Raw genomic sequence first — 27,935 nt, 5'->3', positions numbered from 1 at the left:
AGGAGGAGGAGTGAAACACAAAACAAATGTTTTTGGAAGTGTTCAGACAACACTTCTAAAAATTTTGTGTAGCTGTGCTATAGAGCAAATCAGAGATGATGGTTTGTGACCGGTATACTGTTTGAAAGGTGACGTATGGTAGCATATATAGAATATTTCATTTTTAAGCTGGAGACATCCTTCCCATGCATAATCCACAATCTCTGCCCGAGGCACAAAGCCCCTCTTGTTCATGTCCATCCAGTGCAGCCTTTCTTCCCTGAGCCATCCTCCCTCACTCTAATGCATTCCATTATGTCTTGTGTAGTTCTGATTCTACTGCCAAAAATTAATTCTTTAGAGACTCTAGCTTTGCCCAATACAACCTTTCCAATGAAATTTTTTCCTGACAAAGGCCCGACCTTTGTTGCCCACTCAAGTAGAGATTGCCTTGTCTCCCATACTCCCTGTGGGAGATAAGACTGAGTCAGGTTAGCATTCATTCATCTGCTTTCTTAGAATAGCAGCTAGAGACCAGCTCAGGCAGTAAACAGATGGGTAAAAATTTACCTTCTCAAAATGTTTCTCTCACCTTAATTTCCTATTTTTATTCATCATATCCTTCCTCACTCCAGTGAACTAGCCCTTTGATTTTACTGAGACTTCAAATGCTTTTGACTTGTTTTGTTCTATTTTGATCTTACAAAACGGACTCCTGCCCTCCCCTTCTACTTCTTGCCTGGTATCCAGGGTCGAGTACATCAACTACAATCTCATCAACTCATTAAGTTCCTATGACCTTCCTGATTACCAACACAACATGAACCCAACCATCCATCTGATCCAGCCCTATACTGCAAGTATCCGTTACAGAAAAATTTCACTGGAGTGACTGGATCCTACATTTGACCAAGGCAGAGTACCAATAATACCAGGCAAAGTAGAAGATAAACAAATATAAACTACGGACCCTGCACTTTACTATTCAACTGGGGCCAAAAAAGTTGGTCCTCTGATGTAGAAAATGTCCAAATATGCTTTATTTTTAAAAATTGCAATATGTTATTCTTCAACTATATATAACAATACCTCTTAAAACTTACTGTTCCAGTGCTGGCAGATACTTTTCTTAGACCGCAGGCTCCAGTTTAAGAGCCCCACTTAAAAAGAGTTAAGACAAGCTCAGTATTCATAAACATCTCCATTTCAGCTCTCAAACAGAATGAACACCTGCTTTTGTCCTATGTTTCTAGGTTCTGGGCTGAAATCAAAGTGAAAACTACAAATGACTCCCCAAATCATTCTTTCTCTGCTACATGCATAGCTATAAACTATCCTTCATGCTGCATGTCTTAATTTTGCTGCTACTTTCCAGTTAGGACACAAGCCAATCATCACAATGGCAGGAGAATGAAGCTTGCTGAACATGGGGACATTTTCTTATTTGGCTACTAAACTTACTCATTCAGCAATGCCTTCAGATGGAGCTGAAAGCTGCGTACTGCTGTGTGAACGTTATTCAGTTCTCTTGACTTCTGCTGAGTCTTGGATAAACGCTGTGGTACTGACTGGTGCTGAGTTTCAAAGTACCGATAAAACTCATAGCTGCGTTTAAGCTCTTCCAAACAGGCAGAATGAGCATGAGGTAGACCTTGAGTCACATCAGATAAAATACAATGAGGCAAAAGTGCTGGAGTAAGTAAGGGCCCAGGAGGTGAATTAGCTGTAGAAAGTAATAGGGCTAACCGTCTGAAGAACTCTGAACTCTGTGCCACCCAGAGTTGAAACAAAACCTAGAAAGAAAACGGGACTACATCAATAAAAAAAGCTGATCAAAATTCAAAACAAACCACTAATTTGTTTATCTTAACTTCTGGTTAAATTTCTCACTTTACCCTAAGTAATGAATACGGCTGAGCTTGAACTAACCCTCAAGACTGGCTGAGAATGTTTGATCAAATTATGTAGTCATGGCATGTGGGAACTTCTAATACCAATATAGCATGTAATACCAGTATATATTTTAGAACAGTTCTATCCCAGAAAAGAAGTGTTGATAATGAGATACATCTAGTGTAAATGAATATTCCTTGATGAATTATTTACAAATTTGACACAAAGTAGGAAAGAAGACAGTAGGAATAATGGACCTATAGAAGTCCAAAGAAATGAGTCAGTGATACATCCAGAGTTTAGGATTCAAAATTATACCATTATTTTGGCTTAGAAAATAGCTAAGAAATAACATAGGAGTGCATGGGTACCTCAGCCGGTTAAGCGTCTGACTTCAGCTCAGGTATTAATCTCAGTTTCTGAGTTTGAAGCCTGCACTGGGTGAGCTCAAGCCCCGCTTCAGGTGAGCCTCACTTCTCTTTCTCTCTCCCTGCCCCTTGTGGGATTCTCTCTCTCTGCCACTTTTCTCTGCCCCTTGCTCACTTGTGCCCTCTCTCTTTTTCCCTCTCTCAAAAAGCCAAAAATAAAAATAAAATTACTACTGGAATCTTACCACACACACTGTTTTTCTAACTTGCTTTATTTTGTTTCTTCCATCGTACAATTTTTCGACTACTAATCCCAAAGAATATACCAATCTCATATTACTTAGCTTTTAATTTGTTTCCAATATTTGCTGTTGTAGTAATATCATGAACATACTTCGAGTATATTCTGATTACTTATCTTTAAGTTTAAGATTACTGAAGAATACATTATGTTTCCGAAGATTGGTATTTATTAACTGTTAAAGTGAGCCAATCTATACTTTTATTAATAGTGTGTGACTGATCTTCACAGATAATGATTATCAACTTTCAATAACCTTGGCAAAATGTCTACTTATTACTAACGAGATTGAATTGGCTATTTTTTTTTTTTTTTTTTTTTTTTAGAGAGAGCGAGTGAGCGAGCGAGCAAGAGCATGTATGAGTGGCGGAGAGGGGCAGAGGGAGAAGAGAGAATCTTAAGCAGGCTCCACGCTCAGCGCAGAGCCTGACACAGGGCTCAAATCCCGCAACCCTGCGGTCACGACCTGAGCCAAAGTCAAGAGTCAGACGCCCAACTGACTGAGCCATCCAGATGCTCTGAAACTGAATTGGCCACTTCTAGTTCTTCCTTTGTGAAACCAGTTCATGCACCACCTATCTTGTCTAGATTTAACATAACTTAGTGCTCTTTATATAGAAAGAATTCTATCTACCTTTGTTAAAAATCATTGCAATTTTTTTCATTTAGAAGCTTAATTCTTATATAGTCAAATATATCCTTTTATGTAGATTTTCCAAGGGAAGATACAGATCTTATACGCTGTTTACCCATGTTTGTTAAAACAAGTAGTCATAAAGTCACTCATGCTGGTTTTCTATTAATGTAAACTCATCTATAAACTCTGATTTAAGGCAAGATATGCTTACAGTAAGAATTTTAAGTATTTTGATATCAGAATATAAGGATCTCCTCATTCAATCTTTATGATGCTCTCAACTTTTAAAGACAGCATCACATACATCAGGAAGGCTATTATGATGACGGTTCAGCAAGGGACCGGTGTCCCATTTACATTCAGATAGCACAGGCACAATCGGAGTGCAACTGTCTTTCTGTCTTTCCTTCAGCCCTTTCCATAGGCAGAGTACCTTCAAAGCAGGAAGGCTGAAGCCATCTGTAAGGTCATGTGCTTCCTCTTCTGAAATCTGCTCTTCACTAAGGCCCAGGCCCAGCTCCTTAAAAGGCACCACACAGATGTAGTTGGTTACATTGTCACTCTCAGAGTTCAGGGGGTAGGTTAAATTAAGTTAAGGCCTTTTCATTAAAAGTATAAAGGGTACAGTCATATCATCCCAAATTACCTTTACTCATCTTTATTCTGAACTTTGACTGGAGGTGATTAATATCCATTAAAAAAAAAAGAAACCAATCTTAAAATCTACTATATTAACAAACCTCAGGTATCTTACTACTAGTATACATGTGAATAAAATACCTTCATCTCTAAACAGTTAAAAGTTCAACTCTTTACAAGTGCTAACGTGCTAACTTAGTTATTTTTGACAAGTACCTTTTGAAACTATATTGTGTACTTTGCTGTATCATGGCTCAGGCCCTTTCTACACTACACTACATACTTTTCTCTTCTTCCTAGTGCACAGGCTGCAGAACACCATTAACACTAAGCCTGTTCTATCTAGGTTGTCCCACTCAGACTACTGGCCTGTTTCCTCTTTCTCTTCCTCATGGGTATCTATCAGCTTAATATGTGATTTTTTTCTGCCTTCAACAGTTTTTATAAAGAATATATCCATACAATTCCTTGGGGTGCCTGGGTGGCTCAGTCGGTTAAGCGTCCGACTTTGGCTCAGGTCATGATCTCATGGTCTGTGAATTCGAGCTCCACGTCGGGCTCTGTGCTGACAGCTCAGAGCCTGGAGCCCATTTCAGATTCTGTGTCTCCCTCTCTCTCTGCCCCTCCCCTGCTCATGCTCTGTCTCTCTCTGTCTCAAAAATAAATAAACATTAAAAAAAATTAAAAAAAAAAGAATATATCCATGCAATTCCTAATACTGAACTATTTTTATATTTCCAACATACTCCTATTTGATCATATAATATCTTAATATAGTGCTATCGCAAATATATAAATATTTCACTTAAATATTTTGTATCTCCATCTGTGAGATTGGTCTAGTTTTTTATTCTTTATAATACATGTTTTGGTATTGCAATTACAGAATCTTCACAAATAAAATGAGGTAGTAGAGGCTTCCTAACCTTTCCTATGGTCTGAAATAGTTTTTTAAAAAAACTATAAAACCATCTGAACCTGGTAGTTAAAATTTCCTTTATTCATTTAATTTTTAAACATGTAATATATTCACAGGATTGAAAATTCATAAGGTATAAAAAAATTCATAAGGTATTAAGGGGCACCGTAAAAACTGCTTCCTACCCGTCCCTTAGCTACCTCATTCCCCTAGCTAAAGGCACAGACGATAACTGTGATTAGTATCTCTCAAGATAACCTGTGTGTCTCTTTTTTTTTTTAAGTTTATTTTGAGAGAGAGAGAGAGCGAAAGAGAGCGAAAGAGAGCATGAGCAGGGGAGGAGCAGAAAGAGAGAGGGGAGACAGAGAATCCCAAGAGGGCTCTGTACTGTCAGCGTGGAACTGGATGCTGGGCTTGACCTCGCAAACCACAAGATCATGATCTGAGCCGAAACCAAGAGTTCGACACTTAACCAGCTGAGATACCTAGGTGCCCCTTCTTGTGCACCTTTCAAGATACTTTATGCATGCATAAAAGCAAATCTAAATCTAAATATGTATGTAGATATATACACATACACATATTCCCTCATATGTATTTATAATCTCCCATATATACAGTCTCATATATATGTGTATGTGTGTATACACACACACTTTTACGCGCAATCGAAGGGTAGCATAAACAATGCTGTGCACTTCATTCTTTTTTTCAACAATTTGGATATCATTCCATAGTAGTGCATCAAGAACTTTATCACTTTTCTATACCTGCAAATTTTCCATTGTTTACATAAAATCAGGTGTTTTCCTTCTTTCTTTCTTTCTTTCTTTCTTTCTTTCTTTCTTTCTTTCTTTCTTTCTTTCAAGTTTATTTGAGAGAGAGAAAGAGAGAGACAGGGAGAGAGAGAATGCACGGGGGAGGGGCAGAGAGCGAGGGGGACAGAGGATCCGAAGTGGGCTCTGTGCTGACAGCAGAGAGCGTAATGTGGGGCTCAAACTCATGAACCATAAGATCATGACCTGAGCTAAAGTCAAACTTAACCCACTGAGCCACCGAGGCACTCCCAGGTGTTTTCTTTTTTAAAAGTCGCTGCCACAAAGTTGTATATACTAGCGCCTTATAATTATTTTAATTTCTTCCATATCTATGGTTATAGCTCTGTTACTAATTTTGTATATTTGTACTGTTTTTACTTTGACCAGACATGTGAGGGTTTATACTGTTTGGTCTTTTCAAAGAAATAGTTGGTGGATTCTTTTTTATTTTGATTCCTTAAGGTTTCTTGTGTGGTAAGTATGTTCTGGTTCCTGCCTACCTCTGAATGTCACCTAATGCCCCAACTCCCAATTTACTGTGCTCCAGACACGATGGCCTTTTTGCTGTCCTCCAGTCCTGCTAAAATAACTCCTGTCACAAGATCTTTATACTCACTGGTCCGTCAAACTAGAACATGATCTTTCTCATTACAATCTCATTTTATTTTATTTATTTATTTTAATTTTTTTGTGTTTATTTATTTTGAGAGAGACAGAGACAGAGTGGGTGGGGGAGGGGCAGAGAGAGAGGGAGACAGAGAATCCCAAGTAGGCTCTGCATGGGCAGCGCAGAGCCTGATGTGGGGCTCGAACCCATGAAACTGTGAGATCATGACCTGAGCCGAAATTAAGAGTCGGACACTTAACCGACTGAGCCACCCAGGCGCCCCATAAATCTCATTTTAAATGTCAACTATTCGGGAAGGCCTTCCCCTATCATCCAATCAAAAGGAGTAACTCACCAATCACTCTATCCTATTCTGCTGGGCTTTTATACAACAGATATGTGAAAATCTCACTTTTTTATTCATTACCTCATCCACAAGAAGGTAAGAGTCATGAGTACAATGATCTTGTTTGTCTTGTCCACTGCTAGATTTCTATTACCTAGAAAAAGTAACTGGCACAGGAAACTCATAAATTTGCAATCTCTGTTAGGTTATCCCTTTCTGTTCCTTCAACCCTCGCTAAGCTAGAAGTATTCTGAGGCAGGGACCGTGTCTATTATGTGAACCATCATATATCTAGTGATTAGCATATTGCTTGGCACCGAGTTTATTCTCAATACTTGCTGAATGAGTAACTACTTGAAGTTCACATGCCATACTACCATACCCCTATTTTTTCCCCTTATCTTTGCTTCATTATACTTGAATGCAGACTTTTATTATCCTCAAGGTCAACTCCTTGAAAGCATTCTCTGACCCCTTAGGCCAAGTACATTGGCTTACTATGTTGGAAGGTACCCTGGGCACTTCTAGTGTATTATGAATTCCAGTTAATCTATTGAGTATACTCAAAAGTCTAGCACATAGCAGATGGGTATTCAGGCAGCATGGGAATTGAATGGACAAGTTCATGACTAAAAATAAAATGCTTTTAATTTCCAAAGAAGTCATACAGTTAAAGAGTATATATATATATATATATATATATATATATATATATACATACATACATATATATATATGTATATATATGTATGTATGTGTATATATATGTATATATATATATATATACATACATACATATATATACATATAGAAAAGATTTTAAGTCATAAGTCCTATAGTTAAGACACAACTTCACCTCTCACTAGTCGTGTAACACCAAGCAAATCACACAAAATGGAGATTTTATTTAGTTTTTTTCATAAAATGGAGATAAGATCTAGCTGGAAAGGTGTATACAAAGACATAATAAAGCACTCTGTAAACGTTAAGCATATTTATCCATGCTACAGTACCCCAAATACTGAAGGTACAAAGAAGTATTTTTGTACTCTATTTACTCATAATTTAACTTATCTCGGAATCTTAATTGAAATAAAGATCCTACACACCTTTATTTACTGATTAACAGAACTAATTTCCTGATTTAGTAAATGTAAGTGACTGACTTATTGTCATGCAGTCTGAGTATTTATTATACACCAGGCACTGTCTAAGCACTTTATATGCACTAACTTATTTGATGTCAACAAAACCACAGGAAGAGTATGTTGTTACTGCCGTTTTTAAAATGAATAACGCAAGGTACAGAAAGTTAAGAAACTTGCTTAAGGTCACCTAGGCAGTAATTGATAGAGCCAAAATTTAAACTTAGCCAATCTGACTTGAGAGCCTCTGTTTCTTCAAAGGGGAAGGATTTCCTGTTACCAGTTTATTTCCATGTCATGACGCAAATTTGTGTGTCCAGTAACTCTTAAAAATGTCAGACCTAGCAAAGCCAGGTTCTTCTGACTTTATTCTTTGGACCAGTAGAGGGAGGGCCTTCAAGTTTTTCCTCAGTTGAAACTGAGCCACACGAGAACAGAAAACCTTTTTTCCTGTCTGTTATTGTTATTCCTCCTAGACTGCATTTCCAGTTTTAAAATAGAAGTGATGATGGAAATTAGCTCCAAAATAGGCAATCTCAGTTCACACTTAACTTTTACAGGATGCAGCTATACTATCTATATATTCAGGACTCTGGAAGCATATTTATTCTTACATGAAGACAGAAAAGGATATTTTTTCAGCATATATAGGGTAGCGAGCCTTGCTGCTTGAAAGTTGGCTCTTACAGTTCTGTAGACAGCTTTCCGAAGACCGAGGAGATGCTGACTGGGATGCTGTCCAGCTTTATTAAATGGGCAAGCAGCACTGACCCTGTCAAGCAAACTTGAAAAGTAAAATGTGATACAACTGTACAGGTGTCCTAAAGTTTTTGTTTTCTAAATCCCCAATTCTATTCAACTTAGAAAAAAACCTTTTTCATGTTTTTTATTAGAAAAAGACTGTAAATATCCCAGCTCAGGTCTCATAAATAGCCATTTCCCTGATACATGTATAGCCCCCCTCCAAAAAAAGACAAATGAAAAATCAAAATCTCAAAGAGTAAAGGCTTCTTCGATACGGGAAACAATATATTTTAGTCAAAATATGGTAGAAATGTAGAATACTTAGGTAAGACATTGCAACTTTTTGATATAGACACTCTACCTGCTAAAATATACTAAAGTGGTACTGCTTTACATTTAGTTTTTAAAACCTGTATCTACAGTAAGTATGAAAATTTTTACATTCTTAATATGCATTTACATATGTTCATCACTCATATTTTTGGTCACTTGTACAGAACAATGAAATACTGTATAGAAATACATTCTGTACATTCATAAAAGTAGGGTAAAATGACTTACCCACCTGCTGCCACTGGCACTTACCTACTCAAAATGAAGTAGGGGACGCAGAGAGATAACAGGACCAGTGGCCAACAGGGGAATGCAAGTAGAAAGGCAAAGGAAGGGTTACTAGGCAGTAGCATAGCTACTCTCCAAACTATTCAAGAGGAAGCACATTTCATAGTACTTTCCAAAAGATAAATGGGGAGTACCTATTTGCAACAATGATGTATAATATATCATGCTTTGATAAATGAAACATAGAATGATTTCATATTACATAGCTATTGGATAATAGTTTTTCCACCTAACCAGTAACCTCTCCCAATAGCAATACAAAATATTGGAATTTATAAATTTCTTACAATATAACCACAAATTTGCAAAACAAGATATCTAAATCAAAACTTTTAAAATGTTAACCAAACCATAATGTACTCAGACATTAAAAATCTATAAAAAAAAAAACAACAACAGAGGACAATGACTGATAGGCTTAATTTAAAATAAGGGAATGAGGCAAAGAATGGTTAAATTCTTCGCTAGAGAGGACAAATTAAGGCAGAACAACACAGCACATGTTTTCAATACATGGAACTCTTGTGTGCGCTCCATTTTACTAATAAATCAGTTTTAAAGATGAACATATTTCTAAAAGTTATGATTCAAGATCTATTGTTACTCGTAATTTTTCTCAGTCCATTATCCAGTTAGATGGAGACAAGTCAAACAATTTTTTCCAACATTTCTTTTGCCTGACTGCATGTCAATGGATAGGAATCATAACCCAGAGGTAAGTCATGTGTAGCTGGCCCATTTTAGCTCTTCGTGACAATTCTAGACATAATTTTTAATGTAAGTTGGAAAATGACAAAAAGCACAGAATCCTCTATATGTGCCTAAGCATTAATTGGACACATAGCCATTTAGCTTAACCAGTCTGCTCAGTGAAATACTGTACAAATTAAGAATGAAAAGGAGCTATTACTTAGCATTGTTTTCAACTTTTAAAATCTAATGCTCAAACAACTTAATATTTGTTATGCTCTATCAACAAATAGACTTTATAATAGAAGGACAAATATTAACAGACACGGAGAACTATTACATTTTGAAAGAAGCAGAAAAAAAAGTTACAAAATCTCTCCTGTTTTGGGATTGTTTAAACACTGTTCTAAAACACAACAGAGTAAAGAATGAGTGACTACTAGAGATTCTTTCGCTTTACTGTTTTGTTATTTTCCAGATACGGCTTTTCTGTCAGGACAGTTTAAGTGCTATTCTACAGCATAGCAGAGTGAAGAACGAGATTACTACCCAAGGTTCTTCTGCTCTCCCTTTTCGTGATTTTGCAGATATAAGTAATTAAGAGTAATAATCATTCTTCATCATATACTTACTTTCTCCCACCTACAGACTGGAAAGGTTATGTAAGTTAAATAAATGATTAAACATACTACAGTACTACTGTCATTTGTTAGTGTTCAGCAGGCAGCCTAGCAGACTGGAAACAAGCTCTAGAGTCAGATGGAATGGACTTGAACGTTTGTTCTACCATATTTAATTGTATGCTTTTAGTTGTGTACAGAATTACCTAGCAGAGTATTTGGACCATAATTTGTGCTCAATAAACATTAACCATCCTTTTAATAACAGAATAAAAATCCTATATATCCTATACCTTAATATTTAATTAAGACTGGACTACAGTGGAGAGTCTTTAAGTTCCTGTGGGAATGTGAATATTTGTTTGATATACTGAGAGTATCAGTGCCATAATATCTGCTAACATTTACCTAAAGAATATTATTAATGCATGGCAACATTTTTCAAAATGAATTCAAGTCAGATACATCTATCATTTAAACTGAGGAAAGAGAATGTCTGGCAGAGAGTAAAGGAAACAAACATTTGTTGGGTAATTTTGCATGCCAGCTTCAATATTAGGCTCTTTTTGTATATTAACTCATAAGAAATCACATAACACAAATAATTATGATTCTCTAAGCTCTTTGGTTTCTCAAAGTAGATAAGCAGAATCATACTACATATTAAATCTAGCATATAATGTATTCATTCCTTCACAGTTAACAGACTTTAATAAGTGCTAAAGAAAAAACTTACTTTTTTTCTGTAAATGCAACACAGAAATGAAAATAGGTAATAAATATTCTAATTTAACTATGTAGTAGAAAAGAATTATTTAAAAAATAAAATGAAATATGAACTCACAGTGTAAATCCTCTGGAAATGACTTCAGTTTCTTGAATGAGACGTAAAGCTTTTCTCACAAGGTTAGTAAAAGCTCGGCTATTTGTTGCCATATCTTCTAAACGGCCAATGTATTTTTTTAGAGTTACTTGTAGTTTGGCTGTCCTCCAGAATCTCAAAGCTCTTATAATCAGATAAACAAACAGGATCACTCCCCATATCAGCCAGGAAGATACAATCCACCAGGTGGGAAGCATAATGAGCAAACTAATGAAGGCAAACAGCACTGAGACATCCCTATAACACAGAAACCAAGAAACATGATACCCATCAGATTAGAGAAGGATGTGTTACTTTAGCCCATAATTCAGGTTTACCAAAATAGACAAAATGCTAGTAGCTTCTTTGTAAACTATGACTTTAAAAAATAACATTTAAATAAGTAATGTGAAATAGTTTTTAAAAAATCTAGCAACTAAACAACGGTGTCTTAGGTATTAAAATCTAAGCTAATAAGTTTGTAAAGAACGTAAGAAACAGGTGTCCTCTGAAATGACTTTTTGTTTAAAGATAGGGACTCTTCTGGGGCGCCTGGGTGGCTCAGTTGGTTAAAGTGTCCGACTTTGCTCAGGTCATGATCTTGCGGTTCATGAGTTCAGGCCCCACATCAGGCTCTGTGCTGACAGCTCAGAGCCTGGGGCCTGCTTCAGATTCTGTCTCCCTCTCTCTCTGCCCCTCCCCTGCTCATACTGTCTCTGTCTCAAAAATAAACACTAAAAAAAAAAAAAAAAAAAAAAAAAAAAAAAAGAGATATGGACTCTTCTAACCTAAAAACCAAGTACAGAGTTTAAAATCCAATTTTTTTTAATGTTTTTTTTTTAACGTTTATTTATTTTTGAGACAGAGAGAGACAGAGCATGAACGGGGGAGGGGCAGAGAGAGAGGGAGACACAGAATCGGAAGCAGGCTCCAGGCTCTGAGCCATCAACCCAGAGCTGGACGCGGGGCTCGAACTCACGGACCGCGAGATCGTGACCTGAGCTGAAGTCAGACGCTTAACCGACTGAGCCACCCAGGCGCCCCTAAAATCCAATTTTACAAATTTAAAAGTAAAAATAATTGTTACTAATTTTTAACATTAAAGTACATTTTAATATTAAGATAATATCAGTTCTTTTCCCAAAAGTCAGACTTTAATTATTTGCACAGAAACAAATATCTCAAGAAAATATAAGCATTTTTCCAATCAGAAATAATATGTACTTGAGTAATTGTTTCAAGTTATCTAATAATCATCATCATAAATCTGGAATACACATACTGCAGCTGATAATATGCACATACTTTGTACTTTTTCACTGCTTTAACTAAAGTAAAAGTATATATGAAACTTTTTAAATCTAGGCAAATTACAAGTATATAGACTAAAATACGTCTTTTAAGCAATGAAGGCTTTGATAAAAATGCAATAAGAAAGAGGTGAATATACGGAGATGTCTCTTAGGATGTCTAAAAAAACATCAATAATACTTAAAGACAGTTATAATCAAATTATAAAGAAAGTCACATGTAACAATGCTTCCTAATAAATATTTGCCTGTTCTAATTTCCCTTGGAATCCTTTACTTTCAGGTGATATTGGTAACATCATAAAGTAAAATCTTATCCTATACTTTCATGCATGAATAATGAAGTCTAAAAGTATTTACAGGCCTCAGTGTTGCTTAATCACACCTGTGGCTAAAGCAAACTTAGAAGTTAAAGCTAGAAAATTCTTAAAACGCTTGGTTCCTTCTAGCAGCTCCTTGCATTCTTAGATTTGTAAAGGATAAGATGATGCTTTACTCCATCATGATGCTGAGTGCCTACAAATTTGGAAGACATACTTTGTTATCCCTTACAATATGAAGCATTTGTCAATATTATAAGAAAGATACATCCAGAACACTGAGGCCAATGTTATGTAATCACCTATATAACTTGAATAGTTCAAGCAATGATTTTGTTCACTTAATAAACTCATACTTTAATAGTTCAGTTCTGTGTGTGTGTGTGTATATGTATACGTATGTATGTATGTATATATATATATACGTATATACATATCATGTATATACATATATATGTATGTATATACATGTGTGTGTGTGTGTGTGTGTGTGTGTGTGTGTGTGTGTATATATATATATATATATATATATATATATATATATATATATAAAGTCCCTTTTTGGTATTCATGGCCTGGGACTTCTGTATTAGACCCAAATACTTCAAGAAATGTTTTAGGACTGAATTGTCAGTCTATATTTCCTACGGCTTCTCAGTCAACAAAGCAAGAATTGACTGTTTACCTCCACGTCCCATTCTATTTTTGAAGTCTCTACAATGTGTTTATGATATAATCTATTAATTTTAAAGAAACATAAAAGAGCGAGTGGCTAGGACTGCATGCACACATGTGTATAGGTGTATGGGTAAGAGAGATTCTTGGGGCACATGTTATGCCTGCTTGTTGGGTTATTAAACACAGAACTAATTAGATTGAATTAAAAATATGTAGTAATTGGATGTTTTTCCAGCTTCACCTTAAATAGTATTTATTTTTGAAAGGTACTTTTTTTTTTAAACTTCTGGGTTATCATTAATTACAATATTAAAATGTATGGAATGTTTATAATTTACAATAGAGAGCATAGTGGATTTCCTCTGCTAATACTATATATGAAAGCAAAGGATAGATGTTTTCTGGACAGTACCAAATATTAGGGGTTGCCAGGGAGCAAAGCGTTGGAAGGTGTCCATTTTCCTGTTGTTGAGGTTGCCCTGCAGACAGGATACTGGGATCAAGTAGCTCAATCAGCTCCACATCCTCTTGTAACAGGACTTCCTGTTGCAGGATGGTATGTAGTGAGTCGAGTCGGAATCCAATATCCTTGCCATTAAAAAACCCGAAGAGAGGCATTAATACACACATAATTTTGTATGAAATGCTAAGCTCCTAATGTGCTAACAAAATTTAGGGGTACTACATATATTTTCAGTATAGCCTCCAAGAAGATACAACAGTCCAATCTATCTTTAGTATTATGTATATGGGGTTTCAGTTTCACTGTAAATGTGAAACAATAAAAATTGCAATGGACATTATTGAGCCACCAGATGTGAAATATAGATTTTTAATAAAGAAATGTGTAGTAACTACATATTAATAAGCCTGTCTAGTTAAGCCTAATTAATTAAATTGCTGGAACAGAGCATGGAAAGTATAATCCTATAACATAAGATGTTGTCCCTGGATACTGTAACAATATAGCCAAAATGTAAGAATTACATCAGCAGGATCAAGGCCTTCTAAAAATGGACAAACACAACATTAAGGAATGTAATGCAAAACCTCGCTAATATGTGCATAGCACTTTATAGTTTACAAAATGCTTTCACATATACCAGCTCATTTATTCCTTCTTCTTTTCTTTCTATCCATCTATCAAGAAATATTATATATACCAGGCACCATGCTTGAGACCAAAGGCACAAAAAATGAACAAAACATAGAAGGTCTCTACTCTTAAAGAGGTCACAGTTTAATGAAGAGGACTGAAAAGGAAACAGTTACAATATAATGTGCAAAGAAGTGCACTAAGGTATACCTGGGATTATGAAAATGGCACAGAAGAACCAAAAGTTGTAATGAAGTCCAAGAAAGGAAAACAGGTGATGCCTGCCTGAGCTGAGTCTTAAAGCATGAACAAGAACTGACCAGATGAAAGAGTTGGAAGACGGGGATGGGAAGAGCAAAAGCCTCTCTAGAACTGCAAGTTACTGCTTTTAGCTTTCCATACAATGCATGGTAAGAAGGTGAGAGATGAGGGGGTGCCTAGCTGGCCCGGTGAGAGGAGCATGTGACTTGATCTTGGGGTTGTGAGTTCAAGCCCCAGGTTAAGTGTAGAGAGTACTTAAATAAATAAACTTCAAACAAACAAACAAACAAACAAACAAAATAAAACAAAAAGGGTGAGAGATGAAGTAGCAATGTTAAGAGTACATAGGTTAACTTTCACAGTAACCCTATGATGTACATTTCATCCTCCTCTCCATTCTATAGAGGAGAAAACTGATGCCCAAAGAGATTAAGTAACTTCTAGAATTCTGATTTCAAATCCTAAGTCTTTGGTAGTCAATTATACTTTCCTACATATAGCCTGCTGTATGAGAAAATTTGAAGTTTTATTATGCATTACATGTAAGAACAGAATGATCCTATTTTAAGAAAAAACAACTTTTACCGGATAAGGCCTTTAGCAGTTAAAGTAAAACCAATTAGGCTCAGGGTTTGAAGGCAATGGGTTTGCTCTTCTTAGCCAGTTAATCATTCCCACACAAGAGCCTACCCTGCCCTAGCTCCTCATAATGGGAACTTAATAGGAATGCAGTGATCCATATATCCAACTATGAGAGCATGTCCTCGATTGTGGGTTATGTATCACCACATACACTCCTTTTAGAGAAGGAGAAGAATATTTTAAAAAAAAATTTTTTTTCAACGTTTTTATTTATTTTTGGGACAGAGAGAGACAGAGCATGAACGGGGGAGGGGCAGAGAGAGAGGGAGACACAGAATCGGAAACAGGCTCCAGGCTCTGAGCCGTCAGCCCAGAGCCTGACGCGGGGCTCGAACTCACAGACCGCGAGATCGTGACCTGGCTGAAGTCGGACGCTTAACCGACTGCGCCACCCAGGTGCCCCAGGAGAAGAATATTTTTAATATTAGTCCCATATGGATATATTTATTAATTTTCTTTCTTTAGATAAGCTCTATGTACCAATGTGGAGCTTGAACTCATGACCCCAAGATCAAGAGTCACATGCTCTACTGACTAAGCCGGCCAGGCACCCCTTTATTGATTTTCAGTTATATAAAACAAGAACATCTTGGAACACTGGTCTTCCTTTAGCCTGGCATTATTTTTTTTTCACCATCTACTGACACACCTTGCATGTGCCTGTGTATCACTTTTGTTTCATATTTGAACCACTGTTTCTTCTCTCTTCTTTTTCTTTCCTCTCCTTTTCTTTTTTCTTCCTTTCTTTCTCTCTGGGTTTTTTTTTTTTTTTTTTTTTGAGTTCTAGTTACCATACAATGCTACATTAGGTTTCAGGTGTACAACACAGTGATCTGACAACTCTATACATTATGCCATGCTCACCACAATTGCAGCTACCATCTGTCACCATACAGTGTTGTTACAGTTAGCATTGACTGAATTCCCTATGCTGTGTCTTTCACCCCTGTGACTTACTCATTCCATACTGGAAGCCTGAACCTCCCACTCCCCTTTGCTCATTCTGCCCATCCCTCCAACCCCCACCCCTCTGGCAACCATGTTTGTTCTCTGTATTTATGGGTCTGTTTTTGTTTTGTTTCTTTTGGTTTTCAGATTCCACATATAAGTGAAATCATATGGTACTTATCTTTCTCTGTCTGACTTATTTCATTTAGCATAATACCCTGTAGGTCCATCCATGTTGTTGTACATGGCAAGATCTCATTCTTCTTTTTATGGCTGAGTAATATTCATTATCTATATATCTATATATATATACATATATATGTATATGTATATTTATATCTATATAATTTCTTCTTTATCCATTCATCTATTGATGGATACTTAGGTTGCTTCCGTATCTTGGCTATTGTAAATAATGCAGCAATAAACATAGAGGTGCATTTATCTTTTTAAATTAGTGTTTTTGTTTTCTTTGCGTAAATAACCATTAGTGAAACTACTGGATTGTGTGGTATTTCCGTTTTTAATTTTTTGAGGAACTTTCATATTGTTTTTCACAGTGGCTACACCAATTTACATTCCCACCAACAGTACTGAAAGTTCTTTTTTCTCTACACCCTTGTCAACATTTGTTATTTCTTGTCTTTTTGATATCAGCCATTCTGACAGGTGTAAGGTGACATCTCATTATGGCTTTGATTTGCATTTCCCTGATGATTAGGGATGCTGCACATCTTTCCATGTGTCTCTTCACTCTTCTTAGAATCATGATTCTAAGCTTAGGAACCAATTAATTGACATTCCACCCCACTTTCACAAAGAGAAGAGCACAATTCACTTTATACTACTGTTAGGGAAGGGGTGGAAGCAAGGAGGGCAAAAGGAGGAGCATGGCAGCTTTTCAAGTAATCTTTGAAATAAATCCTCACACACTGGCCTTATTATCTGATTTGGATTCCACACAGAGAGATATTAAAACATTAAGTATTAAAAATCAAGTTTTTGCTATAAAAGCTTTATTTTATTTTATTTTATTTTTTTCAACGTTTATTTATTTTTGGGACAGAGAGAGACAGAGCATGAACGGGGGAGGGGCAGAGAGAGAGGGAGACACAGAATCGGAAACAGGCTCCAGGCTCTGAGCCATCAGCCCAGAGCCCGACGCGGGGCTCGAACTCACAGACCACGAGATCGTGACCTGGCTGAAGTTGGACGCTTAACCGACTGCGCCACCCAGGCGCCCCATTTGCTATAAAAGCTTTAAATCCTACCTTTTATGAGACCTCAATGTACCTACATTTGGGTAAGTTTAAAGAAGCCTAACTAAAGGAAGGCTAAGGCTCACAAAGAGAGGGAAAGCTATTAACACAGAATGGGAGCTTTCCCTCTTCATAGCCCCTTGTACAGATATGCTGCTTAATCAGGTACACTTTCTTTAACACCATCCTTAGCATCAGAACTGTTTGCAAAACTGGGATAATGTTTCCCCAAAACCATTGTGCTTTGAGGCAGTACTAGTAGCTTTAGGAATATGTGATTCAAGAATGTGACAAACTACCTGTAATTACCTATAAATACAAATGAACTTGAAAGGGACCAAGACACTCTAAATAATTAAAGCAGTATTATCTAGTGACTAGACTGTCTCTACAAAGGAAGAACTTGAACTATATTCTGATCACAATAGCTATAAAATTAAATCAGATTACACTGAGGAGTTAAGTTTTTTCTTAAGGATAGATTATAAAATTGTATATTACTCTTTAATTATAAAAATGAGAACTGCAGGGGCACCTGGGTGGCTCAGTTAAGTGTCCAACTTTGGCTCAGGCCATGATCTCATGGCTCATGAGTTCGAGCCCCACATCAGGCTCTGTGTTGACAGCTCAGAACCTGAAGCCTCTTCAGATTCTGTGTCTCCCTCTCTCTCTGCCCCTCCCCTGCTCGTGCTCTGTCTCTCTCTCAAAAATAAATAAACATTAAAAAAAAATGAGAACTGCAGAAAATAGGGAAACTGCTGCAATATACCAATCTAACTAGTGGGAAAATAGACACCTGCTATATTAAGAAACGTCTCACAACAGCCCTATTTGGACCGAGGTCCAAGTGTCAAACAAGCGAAGAAATTTAAAAGCTACTAATACTGATTGACTAGATATTAGATTATCATCTTTATGGTCGGATGCTCTGTGCTGTGGGGAAGTGCACTAGGTGAACTTTGGCTCACCCTTAACAAGTTTGAGTGCTGAGACCTAGTTAGTACCTAGGTTTATATCCTGGTTCCACATCTTAAGTTATTAACTTCTCTGCTCCAGTTTCCTCATCTGCAAAATGAGGTTAAGAATAGTACTTACTTCAATAGTACCTACTATGAAAATTAAGTCAGTATTTGTACAATATATAGTATCTGATGCATAGTAAGTACTGGTGCAAATTAAGTACTATGTAAGTCTTAGCTGTTAATGTTGTTAGTACACACGAAATAATTAAAACATAATAAAGAAAAGCACCATAATACAATATATAAACTTAAAACATAGCAGATAATTGTTACTATAGTGTTGAAGAAAATAAGAGATCCAATAGACTGAAGTTTGCGGGAAAGGCCTTAAGGAAGAGCTAGGACTGCTTACTGAACAGACTACAGTAATAGAGGAAAAACGGAAAGGGTTCTACCATAGTATAATAGCACAAACACAGACATGAAGAACAGGTATGGAATAAAAGAAAAGGAAGACTGGGTTGGGTGATGAACACATTGGTGGGTAAGGCTGGAAAGGTAGTTTGGGGCCAAATTTTGCAGACTCTTTGATGCTAACATGATGAACTGGACTTGATTCAATGGGTAATGGTGATATTTTAAGGATCTAAACAGGAAAATGTATGAGACGGTAACTCAGGAAGATTTCTGCCTGTATGGAATGAAAGGGTATGAGAAGCACAGCTAAAAAAGAATAGACAGATTTCTGTTTTTACCCCTAGGCATGGAGAAGGGAATTATGGATGTGTCAATATATTTCAACGATCTTCTATACTTTTTAATACATTGTTCTGTTTCATAGAGCTGATGAGGATCAAATGAGGTAACATGTGTGAAAGCACTTTACAGGCTAAAAAGTGCTTCAAAAGTACTAATACCATTACCGTTATAGTTGTTATAAATGAACTTTTTAAAAATCTTTAAGAAGTACTTTAATAAAAAGGAAAAGGTTCAGATATCATGGAGCAACTGTCAGTATTTTAATAAAAGGAAAAAGGGACTGGTTCAATATCTGTATAGCTAATAAAATTTTAAGTATGTCTGACAAGGGGAAGAGTCAAGCATCTCATGCCAGAAGCCAACGGGGTAATTCCTCGTTCCATTACTATTAAATGATTTCTTTGGTAAGTACTTCCTACAGTTCTCTATAATGTAGGCACAAAAGGGATGCATACAGAAGTTGGCACTTTACAGTGAAACATGTGGCCAGTGACAAAGCACCAAGAATGAAAAGATCAGGACTATGCACACTATGATTAAACCACAGAAAAATGTATATGGATCCGTATACCTTACCACAATCCTAGTATCATTGAAGAATGAGGATGGCTCCACCTGGATAGAGATGATATTCTACGTAGGTGACAAGACACTTCATTGACCTTCTCAACATACCTACAAAGATGAAACCCTGAACAGAGAACTTGCCCATTTGGATTGCTAAAAAAGTAATTTTAGTCAGTCAAGGCATAATAACACTCAAGCCAGTGAGGTACTATGTTATAATGAAGAACCTGGGCTTGGAAACAGGAGACCTGAATTCAAATTCTAACTCTATCAATTTCTAGCTGAACATTCTTGAACAACTCACTAAGTATTCTTAAACCAAACTGAACTATCTGAATCTCAGACATTTGGAAATCTTACCACTTCCAAATGGCAAAATGCACTAAACTTTACAGTATTTGAAGTAGCAAATCAAAATGTGAAAGCACTTTGTAAACATCTTCTTACAAATGGTAATTTACAAGAATGATAATTATCATCTTAAGGTCACAGGCCAGCAGAAGATCCTGAAATCTGCCTACCCATACTTGATCGCTCCTCAGGAGAACCATGAGAACTTCGTTACTTCAATTTTTTAGCTATACTACCTGGATTTTGCCTTGCTTAAGATGTACAAAGTTGAAGCATTCCCTCTTGGGTGGGGGGGTGTCAAAGGTCAAATACCAGATATACTACAGCAGAGAGCAGGAAAAAAAAAAAAAAGCAAGCCTCACAGGAATCAGAGAGACTCTCAATGGTCACAATTCCAAGTCTCTGGGAAATTCTGTGATTATTGGTCTTGGGAGACTAAAGTTTACATATTAAGTTGTCAGGGAATGATAGATTAATGATAAATAAATTAGGGGGGGAACCACTTTGATTTTGCCCAAACTCTAATCATAGACTATGGGATAAAGATACAGACAGTCAATAAGAAAAAAAAGAAAAGAAAAGAAAAGAAAAAAAGGATACAGTCAAGCTCCTAATGAAAAAAAAGAAGGTCCCACTAATTGATACACTCTCTTCCTTAATGAGAGGAATATTTGTCAATGGAGGAAGACGGCAGCAGGAAATTAGTAATCTAACAAATAAGGTTTCGGTAACAACTAGAATATTCTATTCTAAATGGCTAATAACCTCTTAGAAGAGCTATGAAATAATACTAAACTAAGTCCAAATTCAAGATCCACAGTTATTGAAGAATTTCTTTTTTTTTTTTTTAGGTGATACAAACAAACTTTATTTAAACACTTTATGAAGCAGGCAGTCTCCTTTCAGAGAACTTCTCAGAATTTAGAATCAATCACTGCCCAAATCAGTAGCAAAACAAATTCTGATTCATTGTATTGTCATTAATAAACTGGAGTCCTGAAAACTGACTAAAAGAAATAGAGCAAACACTTACCAACTTGTGAAGTAAGTCATCTTTCTTATTGTACTGAGAAAAAATCCAACTTTTGATGGTTTCAGCCACTTTTAACAGGATGCTTTGCTGAAGGAGATTAATGAGATTGTACAGGATACATTAAACCACACCCACACAGCAGAAAAACTGCAAATAACTTACTTCTAATTAACCAAAATTTTTATTAGAAAAAGGGAGGAAAAAAATCATCTTGGTTATATCCTTTGTCAGTATGTCTCAGGCTCCTTCATAGTTCCCAGATTTACTTGCACATCAGAATCACCTAGAGATTTTAGTTAGAAACATATTCTTGGGTCCCCAAACCAAAGGTTCAGATTCATTAGGTTTGGATGAGACCTGAAAAGCAGATTAAAAAAAAAAAATTCTTATTTATTCATTTATTTGAAAAATTTTAATGTTTATTTAATTTTGAGAGAGAGACAGAGCGTGAGCAAAGGGGGAGAGGGAAGGCAGACAACAAGGGAGACACGGAATCTGAAGCAGGCTCCAGGCTCTGAGCTGCCAGCACAGAGCCAGACATGGGGCTCGAACCCACAAACTGCAAGATCGTGACCTGAGCCAAAGTCAGATGCTTAACCAACTGGGCCACCTAGGTGCCCTGAACAGCAGATTTTTAAAAGAGCACTCGGAAGTTATCCTGATGCAGCTCATTTGTCTTCGGTACCCTATATACTATCTATGTCAAGATGACAGTATATATTTTAATGAAAACCACAGGGTGTTCCAAGTTCTCAAATACTAAGAACATTTTCATTCCACAATGCTAAGGCATAAAGATATTTTAATCAACTTTAGAAAAAGTGTCTCATACTGAAATAATTTTTATTATTGAACCAACCAAAAATTCAATTTACCTTAATGTTAATAGCCTATTATCTGAGTAAATGCAGTTTACATTCATTGAGTGATTACTATATCCTGAGTACTAAAAAAGGTCATAGGAACAAAGATAAATACATATAACTGCTATTTTCAAAAACTTAGAAGAGAAAGTAAATAATTACAAATCAATGTAAAGTCTCGGAAAGTGTGGGAAAAGATGTCAATAGGTGTTAACACTGACGCTATACCCTAACAGATGAGCAGAAATTTTAACAAAGGAGGGAGAACATTCTGGGCAAGGGAACAGAATGAGTAAAGGGGACAGCCATGTAACCACTTGCCATGGTCATGGTGGCATAGTCTGGGCTATGATCCAAGGGAAGAAGGGAATAGTAATGAACACTGAGAGGGTTTTTAAAGAACTTTGGTCTTATATGCCATAATAGTTTAGACTTTATACTGTAGGCTATGAGGAGCACCCTGCGTAAGATTTTTATGCAAGGATATGAAACAATAAATATCAGCATTTTAGAAAAATAACTGGCTACAGCACAGAGATGGTACTAGCAGGAAATAATTGTAGCCAAGAAATATCATTAGAAGGATATTTAATAGTCCAGCTAAACAATGATAAAGGCCTAAAGTAGGGTAACAAAAAATGGTATGAATAAGGGTTGGATTTTAGAGACATAAGACGTTGACTTATCATTTAGTGACCAAATTAATGTGGGAGTGATAGGAAACTTAAGATAACAGAGAGTGGTAATTTGGGAATATGGAAAGAATATTGTTTGTTTTGGGAGTGCTGAGTTGAAAAAAGTTCTGTTTTACATATTCTGAATCTGAGTTTCCTGGGGTATAGGGCAGGTGAAAATGTTTGACAAGCATCCAGAACTGAGAGAAGACAGAATGCATATAAGTGGCCAATTGAGGGCAAGAAAGTACATGAGATCACTCAGAGAAACAGGTCAAGCAAAGAGGCCTGATGCTCAAAGTTTATGGGAGGAACGTTTAAGAATAATCACAGGAAAAGAAACTAGAAAAATATACAGAGAATAAATATTCACAGTGAGAATCCCAATATAGCTACTCAGTAAGTACTTAACAATAACATTAAAAAATAAAAGTGAAAAAAGGGTGATTAATCCTAAATATAGCTTCATCACCGTCTCATATAATAATAAAAAATCTGCTTTCAAAAGAAAATAATCGGTACTTCACTGCTTGAACAGAACTTTGGGGGCAATTCTAAAAATATATCCCCTGAGAAGGAACTAAGTAATACAACAAATCTTTCTAAAATTCAGCTGCCCCAGATTTAGAAAAACTCCATTTTAGAAAAATTTAGCTCATACAATTGAAATGTGTAATATGAAGGCTAAAGGAACTTTCTGGACATGTGGTAATTTTTTTTTAATGTTTATTTTTGAGAGAGAGAGAGGAAGAGAGACAGAGCACAAGCAGGGGAGGGACAGAGAGAGAGGAAGACACAGAATCCAAAACAGGCTCCAGTATCCAAAGCCAGCTCCAGGCTCTGAGCTGTCAGCACAGAGCCCGATGAGGCGCTCAAACCCACAAGCTGTGACCTGAGCCAAAGTCGGACACTTAACCGACTGAGCCACCCAGGTGCCCCAACATGTGGTAATTTTGAAATGCATTCTCTGGCTATGCTTTTTACTGGTCCTTAATTTCTGAGGGATGAAATTTTCAACTCTCATTTTATTTATTTATAAGTTAATAATAACATTTCTATATGTAAAAATACCTATCATAAATGAAAAGGATTAAAACCTATAAAACCCAAGTTTTTGCATAACAACAAAAAAAACGCCAATGCCCATATCCTGGCTAAGACTATCCCTTGGCCCATTTTTTGTCTTTTGTGCCAAGTAATCTCAACTCCAAGTCTTAATCTATAAATAACCTGTTAGCTGTATCCTTAGGTTTTGCTTTCAAAATTCTTCCCAGGAACATCCACATTTGAAAGGGTCAGGGAGAAGAAAGGGTTGAAGTGCAGAGGAATAGCAAACTGGTTCTGATCTGTGTGAGCTCTAACTCCCTAACTCCCACCCTGTAAGTGTCAGTCAAAAAAACATTTCTCCAGTATTCATTCTGCTCTGGCAAATGGGACCAGCTTGGTTATCTCACATTGTAGGGATTTTTCTAAGAACAGGAGAAAGATACTTCTCTCTCTATCACCACAGAGTAAATAACTAATTGAAAACTTTAAAAGCCTCCTCCCCAAAATAATGATGTCTTGTAATAAAACAATGATTAAACTAGAATGTTTAGGAAATGAGGTAATCTGGGGTTTTTTTCCTATTAAATTAGAATTCCTTTTGTTAAAACTGAAATGTACTGGAATATCTTCTTATTTTAATAAATATGGCTAATAGAACATAAATGAATCTATTAAATGCATTTTACAGAACATAATTGATGGTAATGGAGATTCTTTTTAGTATCTTAGCCTCACAATGTTGTAGTCAACTGAGATATTTATTGTATAAAAAGATACTGTGTGCAGGGGCACCTGGGTGGCTCAGTGGGTTAAGCATCTGACTCTTGATTTTGGCTCAGGTCATGATCTCATGGTTCATGAGATCGAGCCCCATGTAGTGCTCTGTGCATACAATGCAGAGCCTGCTTGGGATTCTCTCCTCCCTCTTTTTCTGCCCCTTCCCCGCCCACACTCTCTTTCGCAAAATAAATTAATAAATAAACATTGAAAAAAAAGATACTGCACAGATATAAAGGGCATCAGAAATTGAGGTAAATATACCCACTCCATCATATACCCTTGAAACTGTTTGTGAAATATGTTATCAATTTGCTTTCTTATAACTTGTGCTCTCTTTTATTTTTTTTTATTTTTCTTCCTTTTTTTTTATATGTAATTTATTGTCAAATTGGTCTCCATACAACACCCAGTGCTCATCCCAACAGGTGCCCTCCTCAATACCCATCACCCACCCTCCCCTCCCTCCCACCCCTCATCAACCCTCAGTTTGTTCTCAGTTTTTAAGAGTCTCTTATGGTTTGCCTCCCTCTCTGTAGCTTTTTTTTCCCCCTACCCCTTCCCCTGGTCTTCTGTTGAGTTTCTCAGGATCCACAAATGAGTGAAAACATACGGTATCTGTCTTTCTCTGCCTGACTTATTTCACTTAGCATAACACTTTCCAGTTCCATCCATGTTGCTACAAATGGCCAGATTTCATTCTTTCTCATTGCCAACTAGTATTCCATTGTATATATAAACCACATCTTCTTAATCCATTTGTCAGTTGATGGTCATTTAGGCTCTTTCCATAATTTGGCTATTGTTGAAAGTGCTGCTATAAACATTGGGGTACAAGTGCCCCTATGCATCAGCACTCCTGTATCCCTTGGGTAAATTCCTAGCAGTGCTATTGCTGGGTCATAGGGTAGATCTATTTTTAATTTTTTGAGGAACCTCCACACTGTTTTCCAGAGCGGCTGCACCAGTTTGCATTCCCACCAACAGTGCAAGAGGGTTCCCGTTGCTCCACATCCTTGCCAGCATCTATAGTCTCCTGATTTGTTCATTTTAGCCATTCTGACTGGCATGAGGTGGTACCTCAGTGTGGTTTTGATTTGTATTTCCCTGATTAGGAGTGACGTTAATTGTGCTCTCTTTTAAAAAATATGAAAAGAAAAAAATTTCAATTAATATGAGTCTTACTGGTTGAATTCTTATTAAGGCTTTAGTATATTTTTCTGGTTCCCTCTGAACAACTTCAATATTTGAATAAACAATATATTTTAATCTTCAACCATATTAATTTCCATTTATTATAGAAGTTACTGAGATAGTCCAAAACAGCAAGGATTTATGTTTATCTAAACAGTTTTGTACTACTGATGAAATAAAACATAATATCTTAAACCAATGTTGAAGAAGACATGGAGGTACTTATGTGTTTTTTTTTGTTTTTGCAAGGGTAAAGGTAAAGGCACTTTGAATAATTAGTGAGGTGAAGAACAAGAGATTAATCAGAGAGAATGAGCGTGATTTCTTACTTTTGGCAGGGCTCTTGCAGGAGGCTTTTGTTGTCCCTCTGTCACTGTGCTTTTTTCTGGTTTTGGTGACAGAGAAGAGCATATTTCAAAGTCTGTATGTCCCAGATCCTGTAAGTACTGGTAAAGTGGAGAATTCTGAAAAAGACATATGAAATAAAGCAAATTTCAAGATCACTGCTATTTAAAAAGCTTAGAGGTGAAATTCAATAGGAAACTCACTATCATGACCAGTATGCCCCAATTCTTTAAGGCTTCATCTATTAAAAAGTGAATTATCTGTCACAATGCCATTTAACATTAAAAAAAAAAAAAATCAACAATTCAACAGAGGGACCCAAAAAAGGAAAAACTCTAAACACAGATTTTTCTGAGTGGGTACCAGCAAGAAAAAATGGATTTAGGAATATAAATAGATTTGTAAAGCAATTTCTTTGCCCAAATATTTGTAGTATTAGAGTAGATTACTTCAAAATAGCCAAGCCTGACTATAGATAGCTCCTAAGAGGGCCTACAATGAAAAGTAGTTATTACTTGAAGCTAAGAATTAAGCAATGATTATACTACATTAATTATAATTTTATACTATCATATTCACTAATTCATTCAAGCAAAAGTATGTATGACCTACCATACATCTGCCACTGTAAACAATCTTAAAACTCCAAGAAAATTACCTAAAATAAGCTGTATTTCACATACAACCATAAGGCAAACAAGAGATTCTGTGGCTAATAAAAGCATTAGAACATGGTGGTTAAGAACACAAACTCTGGAGCCAGACTACAGGTTCAAATCCCAACTGTGCCTCTTATTGGTTGAATATCCTATGACAGTTTAAATTCTTCGCTTCAGCTGTCTCATCTTAAAATAGGAATAATAATTACACCTTGTTCATAGGGTCCTTTCAAGGACTAAATACATACAAGGCACTTAGAACAGTACCTGGTCCATAGTAATCACTCAAATTACACTTCAACTATATATAAGCCAGGTGGAAAGAGCACAGGTTTTGGAACAGACAAAACAAAAAAACAAACAAAATTACTCCAATCATCAGATGCATCAGCATCACTGTTGGATGAAAATACATGGCACAATTCTTTCTGGATAAATAGCAAGCTTTAATTTTAACATTGTCTTCTCTAAAGCACAAAGTTGGTGACATGTTTAAAAATAAACCCTGATTCCATTCAACAAAAATATTTAATACTTTATTTTTTTTTATTACTTTTTAAAAAAAATTTTTTTAACATTTATTTATTTTTGAGACAGAGAGAGATAGAGCATGAACGAGGGAGGGTCAGAGAGAGAGGGAGGCACAGAATCTGAAACAGGCTCCAGGCTCTGAGCAGTCAGCACAGAGCCCGACGCGGGGCTCGAACTCACATACCACGAGATCGTGACCTGAGCCGAAGTCCGACGCTTAACCGACTGCGCCACCCAGGGGCCCCAAAAATATTTAATACTTTAAAAAAGGCCTTACGTTAGGTAGTAGAGATAAAATAACAACCACCATGAAAACAATAGTAAACAGCAACACAGCTAATGTAGTATCATGTGGCAAAAGCTTAACTAAACATTCTAATTGAATCATTTCACTTAAGGTTCACAACAAACTTTAAAAAGTATTGGGGGCGCCTGGGTGGCGCAGTCGGTTAAGCGTCCGACTTCAGCCA

The 27,935-nt window shown here is 36.4% G+C and overlaps 1 protein-coding gene across 12 annotated transcripts in view; it reads right to left on the bottom strand.

Annotated features, from left to right (window-relative positions):
* The window catches only part of VEZT (vezatin, adherens junctions transmembrane protein), a 78,388-nt gene that overhangs the window by 28,645 nt on the left and 21,808 nt on the right, over positions 1-27,935 (bottom strand). For 4 of the 12 annotated variants that reach the window (XM_023257322.2, XM_023257318.2, XM_023257323.2 and 1 more), the window contains exons 2-9: positions 26,260-26,394; positions 21,376-21,462; positions 20,001-20,039; positions 13,910-14,085; positions 11,172-11,447; positions 8,287-8,436; positions 3,612-3,759; positions 1,441-1,772 (exon numbers count right to left, since the gene is read on the bottom strand). In XM_023257322.2, coding sequence (XP_023113090.2) covers positions 1,441-1,772; positions 3,612-3,759; positions 8,287-8,436; positions 11,172-11,447; positions 13,910-14,085; positions 20,001-20,039; positions 21,376-21,462; positions 26,260-26,394 — 1,343 coding nt within the window. Of the gene's footprint in view, positions 1-1,440; positions 1,773-3,611; positions 3,760-8,286; positions 8,437-11,171; positions 11,448-13,909; positions 14,086-20,000; positions 20,040-21,375; positions 21,463-23,384; positions 23,388-26,259; positions 26,395-27,935 lie in introns of those variants that run through there. The other 8 variants (XM_023257319.2, XM_023257324.2, XM_023257327.2 and 5 more) reach the window with 4 other exon arrangements.

Source organism: Felis catus, chromosome B4 (assembly GCF_018350175.1).
Source record: "Felis catus isolate Fca126 chromosome B4, F.catus_Fca126_mat1.0, whole genome shotgun sequence".
Classification (NCBI taxonomy): domain Eukaryota; kingdom Metazoa; phylum Chordata; class Mammalia; order Carnivora; family Felidae; genus Felis; species Felis catus.
Note: the sequence above shows the minus strand (reverse complement) of the source record. Positions and strands in the feature narration are given on the sequence as shown.